The sequence below is a fragment of the Chrysochloris asiatica genome, unplaced genomic scaffold (genome assembly GCF_000296735.1).
Source record: "Chrysochloris asiatica unplaced genomic scaffold, ChrAsi1.0 scaffold00003, whole genome shotgun sequence".
NCBI classification, from domain to species: Eukaryota; Metazoa; Chordata; class Mammalia; order Afrosoricida; family Chrysochloridae; genus Chrysochloris; species Chrysochloris asiatica.
The window spans coordinates 30,994,043-31,017,285 of NW_006408521.1; the positions used below are offsets into that span (position 1 = coordinate 30,994,043).

A 23,243-nucleotide genomic window follows, 5' to 3' on the forward strand; every position below is an offset into this window, starting at 1 on the left:
TGGAAGAACATGCAAGCCAAGAAAATCCAAGGCAGGATTTCAAAGAAGAAAAATACAAACACACAAGCTTTTTGGAAAATTGGCAGGGCCATTGCGAAGGCCAGCACTCTGCGACACAGGTAGAAAAGTTAAGGAAACATTCTCGTGTGTTACAGAAGTAACACTTCTTGGCCGCTCTCCACAGGGATGGATAGATGGACACACAGACAAACATTCCTTCCCGCTCGGGGCTGCGCTTTCCTCCCCCAACACACACACTCTCTCTGGCATCTACCTCCTAGGCTGGTACCTGTCCTGCACTGCTGGGGTGGCGTGAGTCTGGAACAGGTGGCAGGCAAGTGGACGGGTGGGAGGTGATGTCATCCCACAGAGCTGCTCTGGATCACCTCCCAGCCAAGGCTTGGAAAATTGGGGGCCGAAGAGTCCGTCTGGGGGAGTAGGAGGCAAGCAGTAGAAGGCATCTCCTGCCTTCAGATGAGAAGGGCTTGGCAAAAGCATGGAGGGGGTTCCTTTTCTGGAGAAGTGGCCCCTCCCAGGTTTGGAAGGTGACTTTGCAAGGTTTTGGGTTCTGTCCAGGGGTGGACCCTGGATCTTATGGCAGAGTCCCTGGCTGGGCCTGCTGGATCCCAGGGTGTCCCTGGAGCCCTACCCCGTCCTTGCCTCATACCTGCATTCCTCCAACTGCCACCTGGACAGTGCCCCTGACTCCTGCCTGAACCTGGCTGCCAATTTAAACTTCTAAATTTAGTTTCTGCCAAGTCATTCCCCTGCTTCAACACCTTCAATGGTTCCCTGTTGCCTATAGAATAAAGGCCAGAATTAAGTCCAGTCTGAGTGCCCCAAGTTTCCTGACAACAACTCCTCTGTTTCAGGCAACATTCATGAGTCAGTATAGTTCCTAAGCATCCACTCTGTCTGTGCCAACCACCTTCCAAGGCTTTGCCCCGGCTAGAACGACTTCTGCCTTCTCCCTCTACCAAGCCCATTGTAACCAGTCACTGCTGCTACCCTCGGGGCTCTAGAAGGTCCCCTGATCACTAGCCTGGTCAGTGACCTCTCCTGGACTTACAGCTGGGCATTGCCCACCTACCCCATCAAATGCTTAGATAAGAGCCTCCCTGATTAGGCCCAGGGGCTATAGGACATGGTGCTGGACACAAGTGATTCCTGCTGCAGGAAAGAAGAAGTACAGAGATTAGAGTCTGGAGGTCCTGTCCTGCTTTGGCCCCCACTCCTAGCTGTGTGATCCTGGGGAGGACACTTAATCTCTCTGAGCTTTAGCTTCTCTATCTTTAAAGAGGAACAGGATCTCAGTGCCTACTTCCTGGGGATGTTTTGAGCTTGGAACAAGGTGATGGACTAAAGTGTTAGTAGTTTATAAAGCAAACAGAGGAAACAGAGATTTGGAGGAGCTGGAGCATTCACCATGAAGCAGCTCAGGGCAAGGCCACAGGTGTCAGAAGTGTGGGGAACGGTGGTTGCGGCTGTTTCCAGGAAGCATGGTTCACCATTCTCTACCTCCAGGCGGCTCGGCCCTTTACCTCCAACATTTCAGGTGGGGAAGTCAAGGCCCAGACCTAATTCCCGCCCCCACTGCCTCCCCTGGGTCTCCCTCTCCAAACAGCTGGGCCCATCCCGAGAAGCCAAGCCCTGCGGTTGCCTCTGCCTGGGCTCCCCCACGCTCTCCATGACCCTCCCCCCCAAAAGACTGGGCAATCCACCAAGGTACCTCCCAGGCGCACAGGCAGTCCAGCTATACGTTTGGTGAATAAAATGTATTGTTGTGGGCCAAGTGGGCTCCAGCTCACTGGCTCGTGGAAAGGGGAAAAAGGGACAAGAGCCCAGTGATTAGCTCAGGCATCGGGCCCTCATCACAGGGAACACGAGGAAGACATTGCAGGGAACCCCTCCCGGTCATTGCCCAGAGCGGACTCCTAACCATTCTGCCTTGTCTCCATAACCCCAGCCTGGACCTGTCCTCAATTTCTTGCTGGATTTGGGGCAGGGGAGATAATATTCTAGGAAATGGAAAGAAACTATGGAAAACCCTTCTGGAAATCTACCCACCCCACCCCCCATTTCCTCCCCTCCCTCTAGCAGCTCAGAAGACTGTTCTTGGGGTTTCTCTGACATTATCCAGTAAGATTACCAGTTAAATGCCCAACCCCGACCTCTGGCCCAGCCCTGTCCAAGTCCCTGAAGACTGTCCTAAGCCAGCAGGCTGGGCCAGAGCCCCCTGTAGCCAGAGGCAATACCAAGCTCCAGATGGCTGGGATGAGGGGACTGTGACCCAGCCTCTCCATACTGTAAGTGGCTCAGCAGTCAGCTTCGGTTTAACTGCCAGAAAAAGAGATAAAGAACCTTTGGCTGGTCCGTCTCACAGAATGGCCCATTGAGATAAAAAGTGTTGCCCTGCCCTACGAGGAGGTTAGACATCTACACATTCCAGATGAGGAAACTGAGCCTTGGGGAGGCTGGGCAGAGTTGGGATGCAAACCCACAGAGTTTGGGTCCAGAGCACATTTGTTATACACTGTTCCATGGTCACCCCTGCCCCCAACAAATGGCTTCAGGGTAGAGGTGAGATCCTAAACGAGATGACCCAGGAAGGAGGAAGGCACTGCGAGGGCAGGAAAGACGTCCAACATGCTGGCAAAGGGCTACCACAGACCTCAGGGGAGCATGCGGGGAGCAGCCTGTGGCATGGGCTCCCATGCATGCATGCCTGGACACACATGTCCACACCCACATGCTCACATGCACACTGACCAGTACCTGTCACGTCCTTCTTGGGAGACTCAGCCCAGCTGGACAGCCACACTTCCGAGTCCCCAGAGAGAAAGCAGGAGAAGAATGGGAGAAAGAACCGTTAGGCAGGCAGGCAGGCAGGGAGTCCCCAGAGAGAAAGCAGGAGAAGAATGGGAGAAAGAACCGTTAGGCAGGCAGGCAGGCAGGCCACTAGCAGGGGCCGGCAGCGGCGGGGGAGGGGAGGGAGTGATTTCCTGGCCCTGGGCTGGTTGCTGGGCTGGGCGTGGGCCTGTGTGATTACAGAGGCTGGGGCACAGTGGGCTGGGACAGGGATAATGAGGTGTCTGTCGAAATGCAGGAATCCTCAGAAGCCCAGAGTATTCCACTGACCCCCTCCTCCCTACAGGACTTGTGTGTTATCTCTGCCTTGGAGAAGGCGCCTGGCCCTTACTCACTGGCCAGAGGGGTGGTGGGCCCTGCAAGGCCTGGTAGCTTTCAGTAGACTCAGCGGCCTAGACCCTGGACCCGAAACCTCTAGCACTAGGGCTGGAGTGAGTGCCTAGGCCAGTCTCCAGGGGCTGCCACCATATCCACTGGGCCCCCATCACCTGGGAAGCTCTGTCACAGCTCCACTCATTGAGGGAGACAGGCCAGGCCTGGTAGAGAATAAGGAAGCCTCATTTCAGAGACTCTCCAATCTCCTACCCTTCTCCCCTACCTAAAAGGGCAGGGTATTCATTGGCCAGGAGAGATGAAGTTTCACTATTCCAGGCTCAGACAGTAACATCTGATCTGAGCCTCAGTCTCTTCATCTGTGAAATGGGGTTAGCAGTTATCCTCCTGCCAAGAGGAAGAGGAAAATCCAAGCACCGTAAAAGAACATACCATTCGGACGTATAAGATAGTAACATTATGAAGTAGAAACCTTATAGCATTAACAATGGTATGGATGGACATATCTAGACTCTCAACAGGTCACTACGGAACAAGCATTGATACCTTATCTTCAGTGGCCCATTTCCCCCCACAACAACCGCATGAGACGGGTAGGAAAATTTAGTCCCATTTTACAGATGAGGAATTTGAGTTTCAACGGGAATCTTAACTAACCCAAGTTCCCATAACCAGAGTGGTAGAGCCAGGAATGGAACCCATTTTAAGGAATCCCGAGGTTGGCATTTTCTCTGGTGGTTTGTGCTCAGTGCCTCCACAGACTGCATAGGTGGAAGAACGGACAATTAAAAGGTAACACTGAGGTGCAAGTCTTCGAGGCAAACCCTACCGTACCCACCCAGTGCCAGCCAGGAGAGCTGCCTGACCTAACAACAGATGTTGACAACACCCCTAACCACAGCGAATATTACACAGCAAGCATGGATTGCGTGCCAATCACTAGACTGAGCACTTTCAGACATTAACGCATTTTTCACAACAAACCTGAAGCGGCAGTGTGACAATGGTATGTTGGGGCATCTGACCTCCTTGGCCAACCTCATGAGGGGAGAAACCATCACCTTCAGCATCAGTTCAAGACTGATTCACATGAAGCAGAGGTCAGACACACCTCTCTCTAACTTTCATTCCCCCCATCAGTTCTGGCACAAGCTGTCTGTCCCTCCCACGGCATTCTACTTCTCCACTGGACTTAATAACTTTTTGTATTGGTCACACAGACAATACGGTTATGGGTTTAGGAGTAAATTCAGGATTCAATCCTTTGATTAGAAGGTCTCTTACCAGCAGGCCCACCTCTGTCTGGTCCTAACCCTGCTTTCTGCCTTGCTTAGACTCAAGTGTTACAAAGCTCTTTAGCTCAACCAATAAGGGCCTGGGGTGCCCCATACTGCCATTAAGCCTCAGTTCAAAGGTGGTCAGTTCTCTTCTGTGGGTTGGCAAGCTAGCTCAGCTGACAAGGGCCTAGGCACTTAGTTCTCTTGCTTTCTGGGTTGGCATACCCACTGCCAATGCCTGGCTTCATGGGCTAGAAAGCCCATTATACAATTTCCTGCCTGTCTCCTGGTTCTGTTGCTGCTACACCTGGTTTCTCTGCCACTGCTTCTCGTATGTTAAAGCGGGCTCTGCTTCCTCCGTCTAGGAGGTTCTTAGTGCAGGGACCTGGTCCAAAGAACTTGCTCCACTCTCGTCTCTTCTTTCTTGACTGTTGTGAGGTCCCTTCTGTCTGCTACTGAGGTGGCTCATGTTAAGCCTAACAGGATGGCAACACTAAGTAATCCCCTTCTAAGGAGTCCTGGTGTGGCACTGTACGTTAAGCACTGGACTGCTAACCACAAGGTCAAAGGTGCAAACCCAGCCATTCCCTGGAAACACTATACAGGGTTGCTATGAGTCAGAACCATGATATTTAACAACAACAAGGGTTCCTTACACCATAACAAATCTCTTCTATTGTCATTAAGTGTCGTCCTTGGAACTGACTCAACCCATGAACATCATGTTTCTAGAGAGACAGATGGTGTTCAAGACATGATATATTCATAGCGACCCTGTATAGGGTTTCCAAGGAGTGGCTGGTGAGCTTGAACCACCAACCTTGTGGTTCAAGCTGACTTTTCAGTCCAGCGCATTAACCCACAGTGCCACACCAGGACTCCATGGGTCAGAAGCACTTCATTTACATAGTTCAACCCTGTCATGTGATGGGAGTTACAAGACCATGGTGTTGTTGTTAAATGTAGTGAAATTGGTTCCAACTCATAACAACCCTATATAGGGTATCTAAGGAGTGACTGGTGGTTTTGAACCATTGACCTTGCGGTTAGCAGTTCAGTGCTTATTCTACAGTGCTACACCAGGATTGCCAATCATGGTAAGAAAGGCCATGTAAAAATGATCCATTACACTGCAAGCAGATGCTCTTATTCCCTCCATTTTTCAGATGAAGAAACTGGAGCAGAGAGGTTAAGTAACTTACCCAAGGTCACACAGCTAGCAGTAGTGTCTATATTTTGAGGGACGGACGTAGGTCTCAGGTGATCCAAGCTTAATACCACTCAACATTTAAAGTGTCTAAGTCTTCTACTCACAAAGCAAACCACCTCCTGACACTAGGTCTGGCCTTTTCAGTTCTCTCTGTAAACCCACAGACTGCGATCTCGGACAGAAGTTTCACTAGGCCTCTGGAGTCCAGCCTGTGTACCTCTGGGGATGTCACATAACCACTCTGAGCCTGTTACCTTGCATGAGAAGTCAATGAGCTAACATGTGATCAAGTGCTCAGCACGGTCCCTACAACAGTCGGTGCTGGACAGCAGTCAGGGGCAGCAGTAGCCACTCCCAGGAGCCCCGTAAGCATGAGCCTGGCTCCCAGGGGTGGGGCAGTGCACCATGAAAATCACACTTCTAGAGGACGTGACATACTGAGAAAATGCTGGCTCCTAGGCTGAGAACTTTCCCCACAGACAACAGGTCACCTAGAATTGGGGTACAGGGACTCTTGAGGACTTTCCCCAGAGGCCAGAGCCCCTCACCAGGCTTAGCAGCTGGAAGCCTCCAGAGCCCCCCTGCTAAGTGTCATGCCCGGCTTCTTCACCCCCACCAGCAGGCCTGTGCGCCTCCTCCAAAGGAAAATGGGAAGCAGGCCAGAAACGAGTCTGTCTTTTTTTAACGTTTCGTTAAGAAAAAAACCCAAAAAACATGATTTCTTTCCCAGTTCTCTAGGTCTGCAGAATTAATCCAATTCCACTGCTCCCACCCCAAACGGCCCCTCATTCTTTCAGAGTCCCTTCTCTATAACCCATTCTAGCAAGCTCTCTCTTGGGTGGAAGGACCCCCTTGTGCCTCTTTACAGTGCATAGAGGAGAGCCCCTGACTCATACCCCCTGGCCCGGGCAGGGAGTGCAGACAGACAGCCAGCCCAGCCAGGGTAAAGGAGCAAAGGCAGGCTGGGCCAAGGGAGCAGCTGTGACCCACACAAACCAACTATTGCTTTCTGCTCTTCCCACTGTCTCCACCTCCTCCTCCGGAGTTAACCAGGGCCTGGTGAGAAGCAAGGGGTATCAGGCTGGGAATCTGTACAACTGGTTTTGCTGAGGACTAGCTGTGTGATCTTGAGCAAAGAGCTTAACTTCTCTGGGCCTCATGTTCACATCTGTAAAATTAAGCCACTGGGCCTGTCGATCTCCAAGGTACTTTGTCTGATGTTCTAGACTTCCCTGGCAGAAACCTTGTAACACAAGTGCACCACAGCTGAAACGAATCTTTCCAGAGAAACGGACTTCCTTTCCAGGGAAACCTCTTTAACACATGCTCACTACATGGAAACCCAAGTCAAAAAGGCAGATAATTCAGGAGGGACAGAGGGCAGAATAGTGGATCAATAATAAATAACAGTAAATAACAAAAATTTAAAGAACTACTTTCTTGGGCTCGCTCTACCACTTAGCTTGCTGACTTTGGGCAACTGAATTTAGTAAATCTCTGAGCCTTTTTTTCTTCTTCCATAAAATGGGGATGAAGATATTTCCCTTGCCGTCTTTGCAAGAATAAAATGGGCTATGGAAGTTTTACAGTGCCTGGTTGCGTAGTGGGTTACGTGCTGGGCTATTAACTGCAGGCTCAGCAGTTTGAAACCTCCAGCTGCTCTAAGGGAGAAAGATGAGACTTTCTGCTCCCACAAAGATTTATAGTCTCGAAACCGTATACAGGGTCACAATGAGTCAGAACTGACTTGATGGCATGCAGTAACAGCAACAGGAAGGCGTGGGGGTAGGAGTTCAGCCTCTGGCCCACAGGGGTGCAGGAGAAGAGTGAAGCTGGAGGTGAGAGCAGTGGGCGGGGTCCCTCTCAAGGCCATCCCAAGAATCCTATCCCAGGCACAGCTGTCCCTCCCTTACTAGCAGTACCTGCCAGAATCCAGGACAGTGAAAACCAGTGGCTACATGTCATGGTCAAATTAAGGGACCTGTGGTTTACTTTGATTCTGAACCTGATTCTGTCAACTCCAGGTAATGATGAGAAACCAAAGAGCAACACTGCAGGTGCCTCTACCTTTAAGGAAGCTTCAGGCCAAACAGCACACACCTGAATCCCATGTGAAAAAGATCAGAGTTAGGAGAGGGAGGTTCACAGAAAGGTTGCTTTTAACCTCCAGAGCAGTGAAAATCGGTTCAATTTACCCAGATCTAGTCTCAACCATGTTTCCAGGAATCCTTCTCTGGTGTAAAGCAAGTTCCACCAATTCAACCTAATAAATCCAGAGCAGGCTGTGAGCCCAAGGGGGAGAGACAGGAATGAGAAGAGCTAGCAGCATAAATTCCACCGAGAGTGAAACTGAACCCAAATCTATGGGGGACCAAGGCAGGGTCACCTTCCTTTTCAGGGGTACACAGCCCCACCCTGGGTTCCTGGGAGGGGAGGAGTAGCAGAGACCCAGTCAGGGGCTCCCAGTGGAATGAACATCCCCCACTCCCATCCCTGGCTCCTCTCATCTCACTGGACACGAAGGACCTCTCCCTCTTTGAGAATTATTTTGTCTTCCTGCCTTGCCTTCATGGCAGCCTTGAACTGGTTTCTGAGTATGCTGTATTCTAGTCCTGGTCACACACCAAACTCAGCACAAGGTGAGATTTCTCAGATTCTACAAACTCTACACCTGTCTTTCCCTTTTTGACTAGACTACCAGGAAACTTGACCACCACTTTCAGCGCCCAATTCCAACAACTGAGGCCAAGCTGTTGCTAATGCTGCTGTTGAATAATCATAATGTTGACGATGGTAACAGTTCCCATGAAAAGAGCACCTTCTGTTGGCATATACTATCATAGGCACACAGCCGCTCAAATCGTTACAACAGCCCTACCACGTAGTCCTTGACAAAGAAACTGTGACTCAGGGTAAATGACTTGTCCAAGGTCACACAGCCAAGAACTCCTGGAAACATAGCTTGTTTTTTGGTCACACCTTTGAGTTGGGCTCAGATCTCTTCTGAGATGCTGTTGTCTAACTGGAGTTTTGGTATGGCTCTGTGGGTTAATGTGCTGGGCTGCAAAGTTGGTTTGAACCACAAGGTCAGCATTTCAAGCTCACCAGCTGCTACTTAGAAACTCTATATAGGATATAGGGTTGCTATAGGTTGGGATCCACTGGATGGAACTAAACAGCATTGTCTAACTGGACTATAACAGCCACCTCTTTATTCAAAGAGTCACATATGAAATACATAAAGTTTCTGTTCTCATGCTGGGTGAAACCTATCAGGATTTTCACCAAGTTACACTGTATCTTTGGGATGATATTCACTTTAGGAGGTCTGACACCAGCAGAGAGGCACAACACCCAGAAGGGTGTGCCACAAATTAAAATGGCCCCAGCAGAGAATATTTAAATACTAGTGCAAACAGAACTTTCAAACTGAAAGCCACCAATCAACCATACAAGACCAAAAGGGCAGCATCTGCCCCAAAATAAAGCTCAGAAGACAGGAAAGAACAAACGGGAATAGGAAACCCAGGGAGCAAGCAAGAAATAAGCTGTTACATTCAGGGGACTACAACCAATATACATTGTTGAATGGAAACGGATTTGTTCTATAAACTTTTACTCAAACTACAATCAAAAGTCAAAATAAGAAAACAAAAGTAAATGAAAAATCACCGGGTGGAAACTGGGCAGCATATGAGCTGATTCTCCCAGGGGCAACTCCACGCAGCCTGGGTAGCCAGCTTGTCAGAAATACTGAGTGTGAGATAACAATGTCGGGAGGCTACAAGTCAGGGGCTCGACCTTCCATATTCAGTCTCCAAGGGGGGCTCTGCTTCACTCAGGTGTGACTCCAGCATTCACAGAGGGCTCCATGCTTAGAAGGACACTGTGCTTGGTTTAAGTCTCTGCTATCAATATTTTGAAATCCTTAATAATTTATAAACAAGAAACCCTGCATTTCCCTTTTGCACGGGGCCCTGTAAATTTGTTGTTGGTCCTGCCCAAAGCCTGAGGGTCTGGGCCACAGACTTCTTCACTAGTTTATAGCGAAGTGGTGGTTACGAATCGGGCTGCAAACCTCAAGGTCAGCAGTTCGAAACTACCAGCTGCTCCGCGGGAGAGAGATGAGGCGTTCTGCTCCCATAAAGATTAAAAGCCTCGGACACACTGTGCAGGGTCGCTATGAGTCGGAATCGATTCCACAGCACATAACAACAACAACATCCTTGTTAAGACCGAAAGCACATCCTTACTAGGAAGCCAGGACATTGTCTCCAGGTCCCCTCCCACCCTCAACGTCTCTTTCTTCTTTGCTGTATCCTACAAGCTGGAAGAAGCAGGTGGAGACTCAAGCTCAAAGAGGGCAAATGACTTGCCTAAGATCATACAGCAAGTGAGTGGTGATGTTGGGCTAGAATAAATACACCAGTTCCCACTTAGCACTCAGGTTAGGCATCATGTTCAATGTTTTGACCATGATCTTATTTAATCCTTAAAACAGCCTGCCTTTTACAGGTGAGGAAAATGAAGCTTCTTGCCTAAGACCCCATAGCAAGGAAGCAATGGTGCCAAACCTGAGCCCAGGGCTCGGGCTTCCAGGTATGTGTTGATTGCTCTGTGGTTACATTGCTGCAGTATCAGTGTGGGGCCAGGAAATGGGAACCAAGGGCAAGTCCTTAACCCAAGAGGTGCTGCCAGCACTGAGCACAGTCTCAGCTACCTCTGCTGGGATTCACTCTGACTGGAGCCATCCTCCTGTTCCTCTGCTCTCAGCACAACGGGGCCTGACTCCCTCCCCAGAAGCTGTCTTTCCTGGAGTTCAGAGCACATGTGAGCGCAGCCAAACCCAGGGCAGGACCTGCGCACAAAACCTCCGGGTCGCTGAGTGGTGTTCAGGTGGGGAACAGGGAGGGGCTGGAGCTAGGGCAGGACTCCAGCTACTCCACGTCCCCTCTGAGAGTGAGTTCAAAGTGCCAGAAGGGTCAGCCCAGCCTGACTGGGTGTGGGTGGAGAGACCAGGACACCCCTGGGAGCACTGAGCTGCCCACAGGGGATGTACTGGGAGGGCCAGCAGTGGGACTGCCATCCTCCCTGCTGAGCAGGTGTTGACGTCAGTGAGGGGTGCTGTGGGTGGATAGGGGTGCTGGCTGTGTGGGGGAGGTTCTGAGCAGTGGGTTTGCTCCCAGCAGCTGCTGCCTAACCCCATGGGCTATGGCCTCCCCCTCAGTTCTCAGGGCCTCCTGGCTCCCCAAGCTGGGGTGTGTGTGTGCAGAGAAGATACAAACAACACTGTGCAGTGTTCCAAGTTCCCAGCCAGCCCTGTCCCTAGGGTGGTCTGCTTCGGTGGTCTTCCCTCACTGTGCTATCCTCCCTCCAGCTGCCCCAGAAGCCCCAGTCAAAGCCAGTGTCTGTGTTTTCATGGAGAAGGAAGAGGTAGCCATAGAAACAGGGGCTAGCCCCCACCCCCACCCTGTAGTCCCTCTCTCCTGGGCTCAGTCTCCACATATGGAATGAGGGAGCCAACAGCAATGGATGAACACTGGGCAGACAGACCCAAGACAAATTGTCTCATTTTCTCCAGACTGGACTCTTGCTATCAGATTATCAATAAATCACCTGATCTACCTGCCTGGCCTAGTCTGGGCTGCCAATACTCAAGCAGGAGGCAGGCTTGTGGAGGATACTATAGGGCTGGGAGTTCTGGAGTCTCAAATCTGTAATTGGACCCCACCTTTGGGGCATATCTCTATGAGTTGGAATCAACGAAATGGCAGTGGGTTTGGTTTTAGTGTTTGGGAAAGGGTCCAAAAAGCTTCAGCTGACGTCTGGATGGATGGGAACCAGAGAAGAGTGAGATTAGGGGATGGGTTTTTTTTTTTTTGTTTTGTTTTTGGGGGGGTGGATTTACTCCTGAACTGAGGTCAAAGGCAGCCCATGTTTCAGTGTTTATTGTCCTCCTCATTTTGCTCTGGGCAGGAATGTCCAGTTAAAGGTCCAGGAAATATCTGGCACATAGTAGGTGTTTAGTAATGATGTTTTATGATTCTCCCCCGAATCAGATCAGATGTTTCTTTAGCATCTTAGCCCCTAAACAGCACCTGGAACATAACAGGTGCCAGGGGGGGCCCAGTGGCTGAAGGATGAACCCTCAGTGTTCTCTGGTCCAAGGTTCTGTAAGGGAACAAAACCTTGACTCACCCACTGCCAGGGCCTGCTTGGTACTGCTGTCTCTTAATTCAAGTTTTGCCTCTTGAGCCACAAACAGGATTTCTTAGGACCAAGAAAGACCCCAAGCCAACCTCACAATGGGCAGGGAGACTCATGGCACAGCCCCAAGCCCGGTAGAACATCGCTGAGAGGCTTTTGGCTTCCAGCATCTGCTACAAAGAGATTTAAACAAATGTACCCTTAGTCACTGTGGTCTTGGGGCAAGATGAATGTTGCAGGAAATGGAAGTCTGCGCAGGAACGACTCACGTATCTTTAATGTTGGATGGGAGCAGGGCTCGGCCCAGCCTCCCACAGTGTTGCCCCTCAGCCTCTCCTCACTTGATCCTTCCCTGCTCTGCGTGGCTCTGGACCAATCCCAGAGCTCTCACATGCCACGTAAACAGCATCGTGTATACACATGCATGAGTGCGCACGCACCCACAGCACTGCTTGGGAAATCCCCACATCTGGCTCTCACGTGACCAAGCTGTGTCCAGGCCACAGCTGAGAGGGCCCAGAGGGCAGGGGCGTGTGTGAGCACTCCCTGGGGAGGGCAGAATTAACCCTTTGGCACCACAGCTCAAGGTCTCTGGCCAATGCTGAACTTCTACTGAAGGGGAGAAGCCAGAAAGGAGACCTAGTGCTCAGAGGGCCCTGTCCCAGGCTTACTGGACAATCATGGGGAGGGCAAGCCACCTCACTGAAAGAGCTGAATTGACTGGTTCTGATACCCCTTTTCTGTTCTGTGTCCTGTCCCAGTGGATAGACATTCTTTACTGGAAAGGCCACAAACTGTTCATCAAATAGTTAAGGAGTCTCTTTTGCACGAGGTACTTGGCCAGGGGCCCTGGATCACATGGAGTTGGGATCCTTATTTGTTGTTAGGTGCCGTGGAGTCGGCTGTGACTTACACTGAGATCCTGTATAGGGTTTATGAGGCTGTAAATTTTTACGAGAGCAGAAAGCCTCATCTTTCTTCCCAGGAGTAGCTGGTGGGTTTGAACTGCTGACCTTGTGGTTAGCAGTCTAGTGCTTATCCTAGAGTGCCACCAAGGCGCCTTGTCCTTTTGTTGTTTTGTCAAGAAAGAATGATTCAGGGGCAAACCACTTCTTTTTCCTGCAAACATTTACTTTTACTGAAACTTTGTGGATAGGGCAGATTTCTTTTTTGTCTTCACATTTTAAAACTGACCAATTATAAAAACGTTATAAAGCAACTAAGTTATACATGCCGCATTATTTCTAAACAAAATAACTTTAGATCAGAAAACGGTGCTAAAACCATAAACAACACACATTTCCCTCATATCTTTGTTTTTCCACTCGTTTCATCATGACTGGAAATGTTGCCTCTCTTGTCACATGCCTATAAAACCAAAAAGCTGAAGTGAGGAACAAGTTACCTCTGGCTGAGGGCCGAGGTGGGAAGCATTTCTTTGCTGGACCACAAGATGGGTGTTTCCCTCAAACTACTCCCCACCCCTGGAACAAAACTTTGTGGAAAGAAAAGGCAGAAGGAGTCTTGTCACTGCCTCCTGATGAGGTTAGAAGGGAGGTCAATAGCTGAACAGGTCCCTTAGATAGCTGTTCTCCAAGGCTCCAGATGGTAGACTGGTGAAGCAGGGATAAGATGCTTAGAGCCCTCTGTCCTCTGGTGGGTCCTGTTCCTAGGCCTGTGGCCCATACCCAACTTGAGAGAGGATGGAATACATTTTTAAGGTGCAGTCTAGTCACATGGTCCAGCATGGGGGCTCTGACCCTTCCAGAAGCCAGAGGTTGTCATGCCATCTCACTACCTGTCTACCCTGAACACCAGCATCAACCCACATTCAACTTTGCTAGCTAGTAAGACCTATGGGGAACCTGCCAAAATACAAATCCTAGGGTCCCACCTCTAGAGACGCTGATTCAGTAGGTCTGGGCAGGGCCTGGGAATCTGCAGTTCCTGAGCAAGCTCAGGATTCTGAAGCACACCGCCGGGCCTTTGCACATGCTGCTGCCTCTCTCCAGACCACCTTCCCACTTTCCCAGCAGGAGAAGCTGGGTGGTAGAGAGAGGGGGCAAGAAGCCAAGAAAGTGGGGCTGAGGGAATCAAGGTGCCCAGCTGACTGTCCTAGCCTCTGCCAACCCCCAACACCACTCCGTGTTCAGGCCAGTAGGCCAGTGGGGCCACACTGCCTCTGACCAGGGGAGTCGTGGCATAGACACACACGTGAGTGGCGTGTTCACTTTCTCCATCACATCACTGCCACATGGGCTGGCAGCAGAGCTGCCAAATCAATTAGTCTCCTTTCATTTCCAATTCGATGGCTTTTGGAATCTAGGGGTGACATGAGGCTGAGGACCCAGAGTCATGAAAATAAAAAATTGTTTTTTAAAAAAACAAACACCAGCCCGAGTGAGATGTGCCAGGAGCCAATGCCTTCAAGAGACACATCTGCTTTTGGACGAGGTACTGGAGGATGCCAGGAATATCCTGGCCATGTTCGCTAGGCAGCCTGGGACTGTCTCTGAGGAGAGGTGGCTCGGACAGACCAGAAAGCCTGGACAATTTCGGATGCAGTGCCTGCTGTCCTTCCTTATCCTTCTCTTCCCTACTGCCAGGCAGGGCATCTCTCCTTTCCCTAAACTTGTAAACTTATTCCCACCAGGGGCACACTCCCCATACTCCTGTTCATCCCAGTCATCTCCATCATCTAAGAAACATCTGCGTCCATCTTGCCCACCCCCCCTTCCCGCACATGACGCCCACACCTTTCTGCTTTGAATTCATTAACGGATCCCTGAGTTGGTTCTGCCAGCTGCCAGGAGCCAGCAACTGCCTGAGAGAATGGATATCTCCTGGGACTTGGTGGATGGCTGCTGTCCGCCACGGCTACTGAGCAGGGTAGTCAGGGCTGAGGCAGCCAGGCTCTGCACTCTGGGATGCTGGGGCATTAGTCTTGGGGGGAAAACAAGGCAGCAAGGGCTTCCAGACATGGCGTTCATTCTCTGCCTCAGAATGGCAGCCAGGCTTGGAGGGACTGAAGAGCAGGAGACCAGGGTCTGCTCACTCCTCCCGTTGGGCAAGCAGAAGACTTCTCTTAGTGGTTTCATCTATAAAAGGAAGAATGTAGGCTAACTTTTTCTAGTAGCCAGGACCTACAGGCAGGTCTTGTTTTAAGTAAGCCCGTTTTATTTAAAAACCAAACCTTAAAAAGGGAAAGTAAGGGACTCTTAATCACACCATGTAGAAGGCCCTTTACCCAACATAGAATGTCTTTGTGGTCAATGGATTCCTTCTCCTAGACATCCTGGGGTGGGGTAGAGGGCTCTCTTAGTCAAGTCTTATCTTAGTTTAGATGCCTTCAGAACCAGAGTCCTGGTCATTCAGAGATCCTTTGGGCTCAAGAGGGATAACTTCAGAAGAAAGGGGTTTGGGTCCGAAGGACCTGATTTGAATCCTGCACCTGGCTGGGTGACCTTGGGTAGGTTATGTAATCTCCCTTTCCTGGTCTACAGAGTGGGGACAAGACCACCCAGGTGTGCTGCTGTGAAGCTTAATGGCAATTAAGTGGTGGTGGTTACTCTGCCTCCCTGTCTGACCAGAGAGATAGGAGGACAAAGTAAAAACCAAGACTCTCTCCTGTGTGACAGCTTCCTTCCCCCTTAAGGTTGTTGCTAGTTACCAGTCAGTCACCTCTAACTCACAGAACCTTATGCTCAGCACAAGAAAGCAGTGCTCCGTCCTGAGCCATCCTCACAGCTGCTGCTCGGTTTGGGCCCATTACTGCAGCCACTGTGTCCATCAGCTTTCTCAGTGACCCTCTACTTTACATCAAGCATGATGTCTTTCTCCAGGAACGGTTCCCTCCTGACAATATGTCACAAGGAACGTGCCGACTAACAGCAGCACACAAGTCCCCACGGTACAATCTAACAAGTATAGTGAGCTTAACTCTTAGTGTTTATTCTGTGCCAGACACGGCACTAAGCACCACTTCCCATGTGCCAATTCCTATGCAATCCTCAAACAAACTTTATCCCCATTTTACTGGTGAAGCACAGAGAGGTTAAGAACTTGCCCAAGAACACTCAGCGGACAGAACTGGGATATGAAACGAGGCATTCTGGCTCCAAAGTCTGTGTTCTTAATTCTGCGAACACTCACAACTGCCGGGGCCAAGCCCACGGCTCACAGAATGGAAAGAATGCCTCCACTGGGTCATTTTTGACACCAATCTTAGATAGGGCCAACTTTTCTTCTTTCAGAATCCATCAACAGTTAAAATAACAATAGCAATAGCATCTACTATTATTGAAAGCTTGGCACTGCTATTCAATCTTTGTATTTAACTGAGGAAGGCACTAGTTAACGCTCATGTTCCATGTGGGGATTCGGGGACCAGAGCCTAGGTAATTTATCAGCATCATAGAACTGACCTGTGGCGGAGTTGAGATTCAAATCCCCTCTGTCTGACTCCAAAACCCAAACCTTTAGCCCCAAGTAGCACAGCTTCTTCACAATGAAACTATAGTAATGCTGATCTCATTAACTTAGCTCACTAAGGTAGATTTTAGGATCATAAAATGGAAACAGGGCTGAGCTCACCACTTTTCCATGCAAAAGAATAAAGTAAACAGGATTTTACGAGGAACATCAACACTTGCCTAAAAGAACAAACTTGCAACACTCTTGAGCAACCTCATTTGCATTTAAACAAGCTAGAGCTCATCACTGGGCTCTGTGGTGGGGATGGAGCAACAGGCTCTTGCCTGGCAAAAACGCCAAGACTGAGAACATCCGATAGCATTCCTGGCTGTCTTCGCCCCCTAGTGGCTCACCTCAAAACTCCTCAGCTAAGAAAAAAAACAATCCCACTGCATCAAGTTGATTCTGATTCCTACAGACCTTATCCTAAACAGTTTCTGAGACTATAAATCTTTCACATGAGCAAACAGTCTCATCTTTCTCTATCACAGTGGCTGGTGAGTGTGAACTGCCGAACGTGCAGTTAGTAATCTGGTGCTTAACTCACTGTGCCATCACGGCTCCTTTCTTAGCTAAAGGGCCTGGGGAAATGCAGCTTCCTGGCAGCTCAAACCCTTGGGGACCCTATACAGGGTCACTGTGAGTTGGAACTGATTCATGGCACTAAACAGCAATAGTGAACTGATAGCCCTGGTATGGGGCTATAGGATAAGCACTCCACTGCTAACCACAAGTTATGCTGTTGTTAAGTGCCGTCGAGTCGGTTCCGACCCATAGCGACCCTGTACAGGGTTTCCGAGGGTGTAAATCTTTACGGGAGTAGAAAGCCTCATCTTTCTCCCGCGGAGCAGCTGGTAGTTTCGAACCGCTGACCTTAAGGTTTGCAGCCCGATTCGTAACCACTACGCTAACCACAAGACTGGCAGTTTAAACCCGCCAGTCGCTCCTTGGAAACCCTACAGAGGGTTGTTTCCACAGCTACACCAAAGAGAACTGAGAGATCATCATTAGGTCTGCTCTGGGGGCCTGTCCCAGCCCCTCTGGACTCCTGGAGCATTGCTCCTCCTGAAAGAACAATCACAGCTAACAACAGCAGACCCTGCTTACTGTCAGGTACCTCACATCACCTCACTGAACCCTCCACACCTGTCTGTCCAGGTGTGATGGACAATTTATCTAGGTTACAAACCTGTTGCCACTGAGTTGCTTGCTAACTCAAATAGAAGTAGCCCATAGGGGTCCCTGGTATGGCGCTGTGGGTTAATGTGCCAGACTGCGAAGTCGTTTGAATTGCAAAGTCAGTGGTTCAAGCTCATCAGCTGCTCCTCGGAAACCCTATACAGGATCACTATGGGTTGGAACCAACTCGACGGCACTTCACAACAATAGGGTTTCCAGGGCTGTTCCCCTTACAGAAGCAGACTGGCACATCTCTCCCTACCTCCTGAGTGGCTGGTGAGTTTGCAGTACCAGCCCTTCAGTCAGCAGCCAATTCTTAACCACTGTGCCACCAGGGCTCCTTCACAGAGGTCGAAGGAGGGCCATCTCTAAGTGGCACACCTCCAACTTCAAGGTAAACACATGTTGGTAGCCTCAAAGGGTCAGCAAAAAAACATCTTCCCTCCTTGTGTTTGGCTGCCTCAAGCGCCTTTCATATTTGTGGCACCTCATATGGCATCCACTTGGACTTATACCAGGGGGCACGTGTCCCCTTTTGCACCCCCGCCCCTGCTTCTTCATTACCCATGTTGTTGTTAAGTGCCATTGAGTCAGTTCCAACTCATAGTGACCCTGTATATAGGGTTTCCAAGGAGTGGCTGGTGAGTCTGAACACCGCCTACCTTGTGGTTAGCACTCCAGTGCTGATCCAATAAGACCATACCAGGACTCCTCAGCAGACTGCAAACTCCTTGAGGGCAGTAAGATACAGTCCTGTAACCTCAAGACCTTAGCAGTGCCTGGCATATAGTTGGTGCTCCATTAGGTTAGCGGATGCAGCATGTTTCCCAAACAGCCATGCTCAGTCCTGCTTCCCAACTTTGGCACATGTGCTCTCTGGATTACCCAATGCCAGAAAGACACCTCCTTCCAGCTCCTGCCTCCTGGTTTGAGCCAGCAGTGACTTCTTTCCTGGCCTGCACTGAAGTTACAGTGTTCATCCATTCATGTACACATGCATCCATCCATCCACCCATGCATCCATCCATCCATGCATCCATCCATCTATGCATCCACCCATCCATCCATCCATCCACCCATCCATCTATCCATCCATTGATCCATCCATCCATTCAGTGAGTACCAGAGGGTTATCAGTAGGGTGTGAGCCCTGCAGCCAAGATCTTTGTTCTCAGGAAACTGACATCTCTGTGGTCAGAGACAAACAATTGATCAGAAAACACACAGGATCATTAGGGTGTGATAAACTACAAGGTTAGCAGTTCAAACTCACCAGCCACTCCTTAGAAAGGATACAGGATCGCTATGAGTCAGAACCAACTCAATGACACATAACGACAACAATAAGAAACGTGAAAGGAAGGAGCAGGGAGACTTGAGCAACTAGAGGGTGGAGGATCAGGGAGGTTTCTCTGTGAAGGTGACAATTAAACAGAAATCTTAAGAAGGAGCCAGTCATAATAAAGAAGATTGGGGAAGAGTATTCGAATAGCATGTGAGAAGGTAGTGTGTTGGGACTGAGCTTGATCTGCTTAAAGAACAAAAGGTGACCCATGTGGCTGGGCAGAATGCCAAAGTGGAAATGCTGGGGGTGGGGAAAGGCTGAGGAAGCTATGAGCCAAGGTATGGAAGACTCCTTCCATCCTAGTCTACATACAGGAGCCAAATTAAACAGGGTTCTGTAGACCAGAGTAAGTACGATAGAATGCCCTTGATGGGAATGCAAGCAGAGAAATAAATGATTTGATAGCTGTGGTATTAAGAATGATGTGTAGCAGGGCAAGGATAAAAGCAGACTAGGTAGGAAGCTGGGTAGCCTTCCTGGGCAATGGTAGAAAGGAGTAGACAGATCTGGAGGTTAAGCAGACAGGTGCGAGAAAGGGGAAAATCAAGGATGACTTCAAGAAGTTGGGTTTGAGCAACAGAGTTGTTGTTGTTGTTGTTGTTAAGTGCCGTCGAGTCGATTCCAACCCATAGCGACCCTGCACAGAGTTTCCGAGGCTGTAAATCTTTATGGGAGCAGAAAGCCTCATCTTCCTCCCGCGGAACGGCTGGTAGTTTCGAACTGCTGACCTTAAGGTTCGCAGCCCAATTCGTAACCACTACGCTACCAGAGATCCTTGAGCAACAGAGTAGATAGTGTCAATTACTGAGATGGAGAAGATGCTGGGAAGGAGCAAATTCAATGGCGAGGAGAGACAACTGTCTTCCATTTTTCAAGGTCACCAGTCCTACCTCCTCCACTAGACTATACGCTGCCTGAGCACAAGGATCTACTTTCTTCTTCTGTCAACTCTAGTCTGTGGTGACCAGGGAACAGCATCTGCTTACTCTGTACAATGTCCTTGTCTGGGATGACCCAGAAAACTTCACGTGCCCTCTCACTAGAGAGCAAAGCAAGGAGTCCTAAATACGAACTCATATCCACACTGTCACAAACCGTGGGAAGTCAACTCTTGGGGCTTCAGCTTCTCAGTTGTGAAATGGAAATCTCACCATCCCCCATGCTCTGAGTAACAAATGAAGAAACATGCAATGTTCACGTTCTAGCACACAGTAGAGGCTCAACAGAGCTACACTTGGGAGGGCTTTTTAGGTGTCGAGCAGTGTTAGAAGTACACTTACATAAATTAACTTATATCATTCTCATTACAACCCCAATAAGGTAGCTATGAATATTATTCCCAATAAACAGAAGAAACAAAGGCACAGAGAAAGAAAGAAAGAGACCCCCAGCCCAGGGTCAGAGAGGGGAGGCTCTGAACTCCTCTGCCTGCCTCCAGAGCTAGCACTTTGACATCCAACTCTAAGTGGCCATTATCATAAGCACCCCATTGCAAATTCAATTTCTCCACCCATCAGTCCCCTAGTAAAGTACGGGAGGCAGAGGAACTAGGGGAAGCTTTCTCTGAGTGAGGCACTGGGTGGGGCCCTGCGTTGCTTTGGAAACAGCACTGAGCCCTAGAGATGGTAGTGACCAGGGAGATAATCTAAGAGCTCATTGGGTCCAGCCTCTGGCTTTACAGGGAGAAACTGAGGTTCAGAGAGATCAGACAACATGTGCCCAAGGTAGTAAACTAGCAGCTGAATCGGGACTAGATCCCAAAGTTTCAAAAAATAATGATGTTAATGATGAGCTGATACGAGGGGGTATTTAAAAAGTTCATGGAAAAATGGAATGAAAAGGTGAAAGAGTTTTTCCATGAATTTTCTGAGGCCTCCTCGTACTTCTATAACAGTTAAGTGCTAGGGACTGTTCTAAGGAGCCCTGATAGCGTAGTGGGTTCTAAGTCAGGCCGGTAACCACAAGACAGCAGTTTGAGTCCATTGGCACTCCACAGGGCCACCATGAGTACCAATGCAGTAGCAGGGACTGTTCCACATTAACTCACTTTATCACCTCCATGTGCTGTAGTGGTTCCTATCATCTCTGTTTTACAGATGGAGAAACAGAGACACAGAGTGTTTATGAAACGTGCACAAGTTCACAAAGCCAGAAGTTGAGCCCAGGTATAATCATGGCACTTCTGTGTCTACATCTGAGGCCCAGGCCCAGTTTCTTGGGGAAAGGGTGGTTATGACAGAGGACAACTTCAGTTTTGCCCCTCCATCTAGTTCTGGTTTGAGAGATGCTACGACTTTTGAGAACTCCTGGAACAAGAGAAGGCTACATAAGCAGGGGAGGGCCAGGTGACAGGAGGGCTGATAAAAGGCTCAAGGACAGAAACCTTCGCACTTGGGGCTCCCCCTGCTGATTCCTCCTTCTCCCAGCAGCCTTACTTTCCTGCAGCCCGAAATCTTCCCCCTGCCAACTGATAGTTATGTGTACACACACCTCACCTACAGTAGGCACGCCCCAAGCAGGTACACAAACACACAGGGACACAGACTCCAACCCACAGCCTAGTAAATCCCAGCCCACTGACACACATACACAACCTCTATGTATGTTACCATACTCCCAGAACACAACTATCAAGATCCACATAGACCAGGAGCAGAGGTCCCTGGGACCTTGATTGAGGGAAAAGAGCAGAGAGCGGGACCCTACCCAGAGAAATAGTGACGCCAGAGATGGAGGCAGATATGATGACATGGAGAGATGGCAGGCTTGCAGGGAGAGGATTGTAACCATGGTTATGAAATGATATACGATAGGATGAATGTAAAGCTAATGTTCACCCATGTGAACTATCACATAATTCACAATAAAACATTAAAATAAAATAAAAAAGATCCACATAGACATGCACATGTACACATACAACCCACATACAGAGGGTCTTCAAAAAGTTCTGGGAAATTTTCCATTATTTTCAAATCCATTTTTCCACGAACTTTGAAGGTTCCTCATACACACATGTCCTACATACTAGAGCACAGTAAGTAGTCATTTGCACACATATGAACCTATTACTCAGAAACACACACACATGCTCTATTACACCTCCAAATCACATTCCCTCCATTGCACGGGGCACACATGATCCACAGACCAAGATACGTGGGCGGCACACCTCCTCACACATGAACTACAATGATACTACATACCTCTCCACCCGCCCCCACTAAAGGTCAGATCTTTATATGGCTGCATGTACTCCTCACCTCCATAAATATCCGCAACACAGATGTCCACCCAGATCACTCCAGTGCCTTGTATCCTGCCCCTCACTGCCCTAGGATCCCTAATTCCCAGGGAGCATCCTTCCAATAAACTACACGCTCACACCCAGGCTTTGCAGAGCCCAGCTTCTCCCACCCAGAGAGAATCCTTCTGATCCCAACTGACAGCGCCCAGCACACAGAGTCCAACGATTTGCCCCGCCCCTCCACTCCCTTCGCAAACTCCGGGTGGATTCTGGCACCTGTCAGGCAAATACCAAAACCAGCGGCCCCCTCCCGTCCGGTCAACATGCAGAACCCCAACCCCCGCAGCAAGGAGGACAAGCTCAGATGAGGGAGGGCGGGGAGGACACAAGTTTGCGGTCCAGGCGCTAAAGACTCGCAGTCACTCCAGCGCAGAGCCCTTGGGGACCTGACTCTTACCTCCCCGCCAGGAAACCTTGGGTCTCAATTCACTCTCCACCACTGGAAAAGTCACAGCAGAGCCTCAGGGGCCGCTGCAGTCCGAGGGTGAAAGATCCAGCTGACAAGGTTGTGGGGACTTAGACCCTTCATGAAACACCCTCACGCCCCGTGCACCCACCCGAATTCCCGTCGGGAAGAGAGAGAGCCCGGGCCTGCGGGACTGAGGCGGAAGGGAGTGGTAATGATAAGGTGCCAGAGATCTCGGGTGGGGGCGGGGGCATGGGGTGGGGAAGAGAGGCAACTGAAGGGGGTGCAGGCAGGAAGGATCACCCCCTCCAAAAAGTCCTCTGCTGGCGCAGAAGGATCGCCGCGGGGCGCATGCACCAGGCGGGAAGAAGGTAAGAGCTGGAAAGGTGAGAGGAAAAGACGCCCGGAGGCTCCCTTACCTGATTTCCTCTTGGAACTGCCATAGTCCCTGAAAAAGAAGCAACAACAGATAGACATGGTTAGGGTCTGGCAGGGGAGCGGGTTGCAGGGCTTGTGGAGCTGCTGCTGCGGTCCGTCCCCAGGCTCATGTGACCCCAGTCCAGGCAGCCGCGCGCTCCACAACCACACGCACTGCGCGCCGCGCCCGCCCGCATGCTCGCGGAGCCCTGCCGGCCCTG

At 50.0% G+C, this 23,243-nt stretch overlaps 1 protein-coding gene across 1 annotated transcript in view; it reads right to left on the bottom strand.

Annotated features, from left to right (window-relative positions):
• The window catches only part of SH3PXD2A (SH3 and PX domains 2A), a 261,997-nt gene that overhangs the window by 52,762 nt on the left and 185,992 nt on the right, over nt 1–23,243 (bottom strand). Inside the window, exons 6-7 of the mRNA XM_006831315.1 lie at nt 23,025–23,053; nt 2,776–2,820 (exon numbers count right to left, since the gene is read on the bottom strand). Of these exons, the coding sequence (XP_006831378.1) occupies nt 2,776–2,820; nt 23,025–23,053 (74 nt within the window). The remainder of the gene's footprint in view (nt 1–2,775; nt 2,821–23,024; nt 23,054–23,243) is intronic.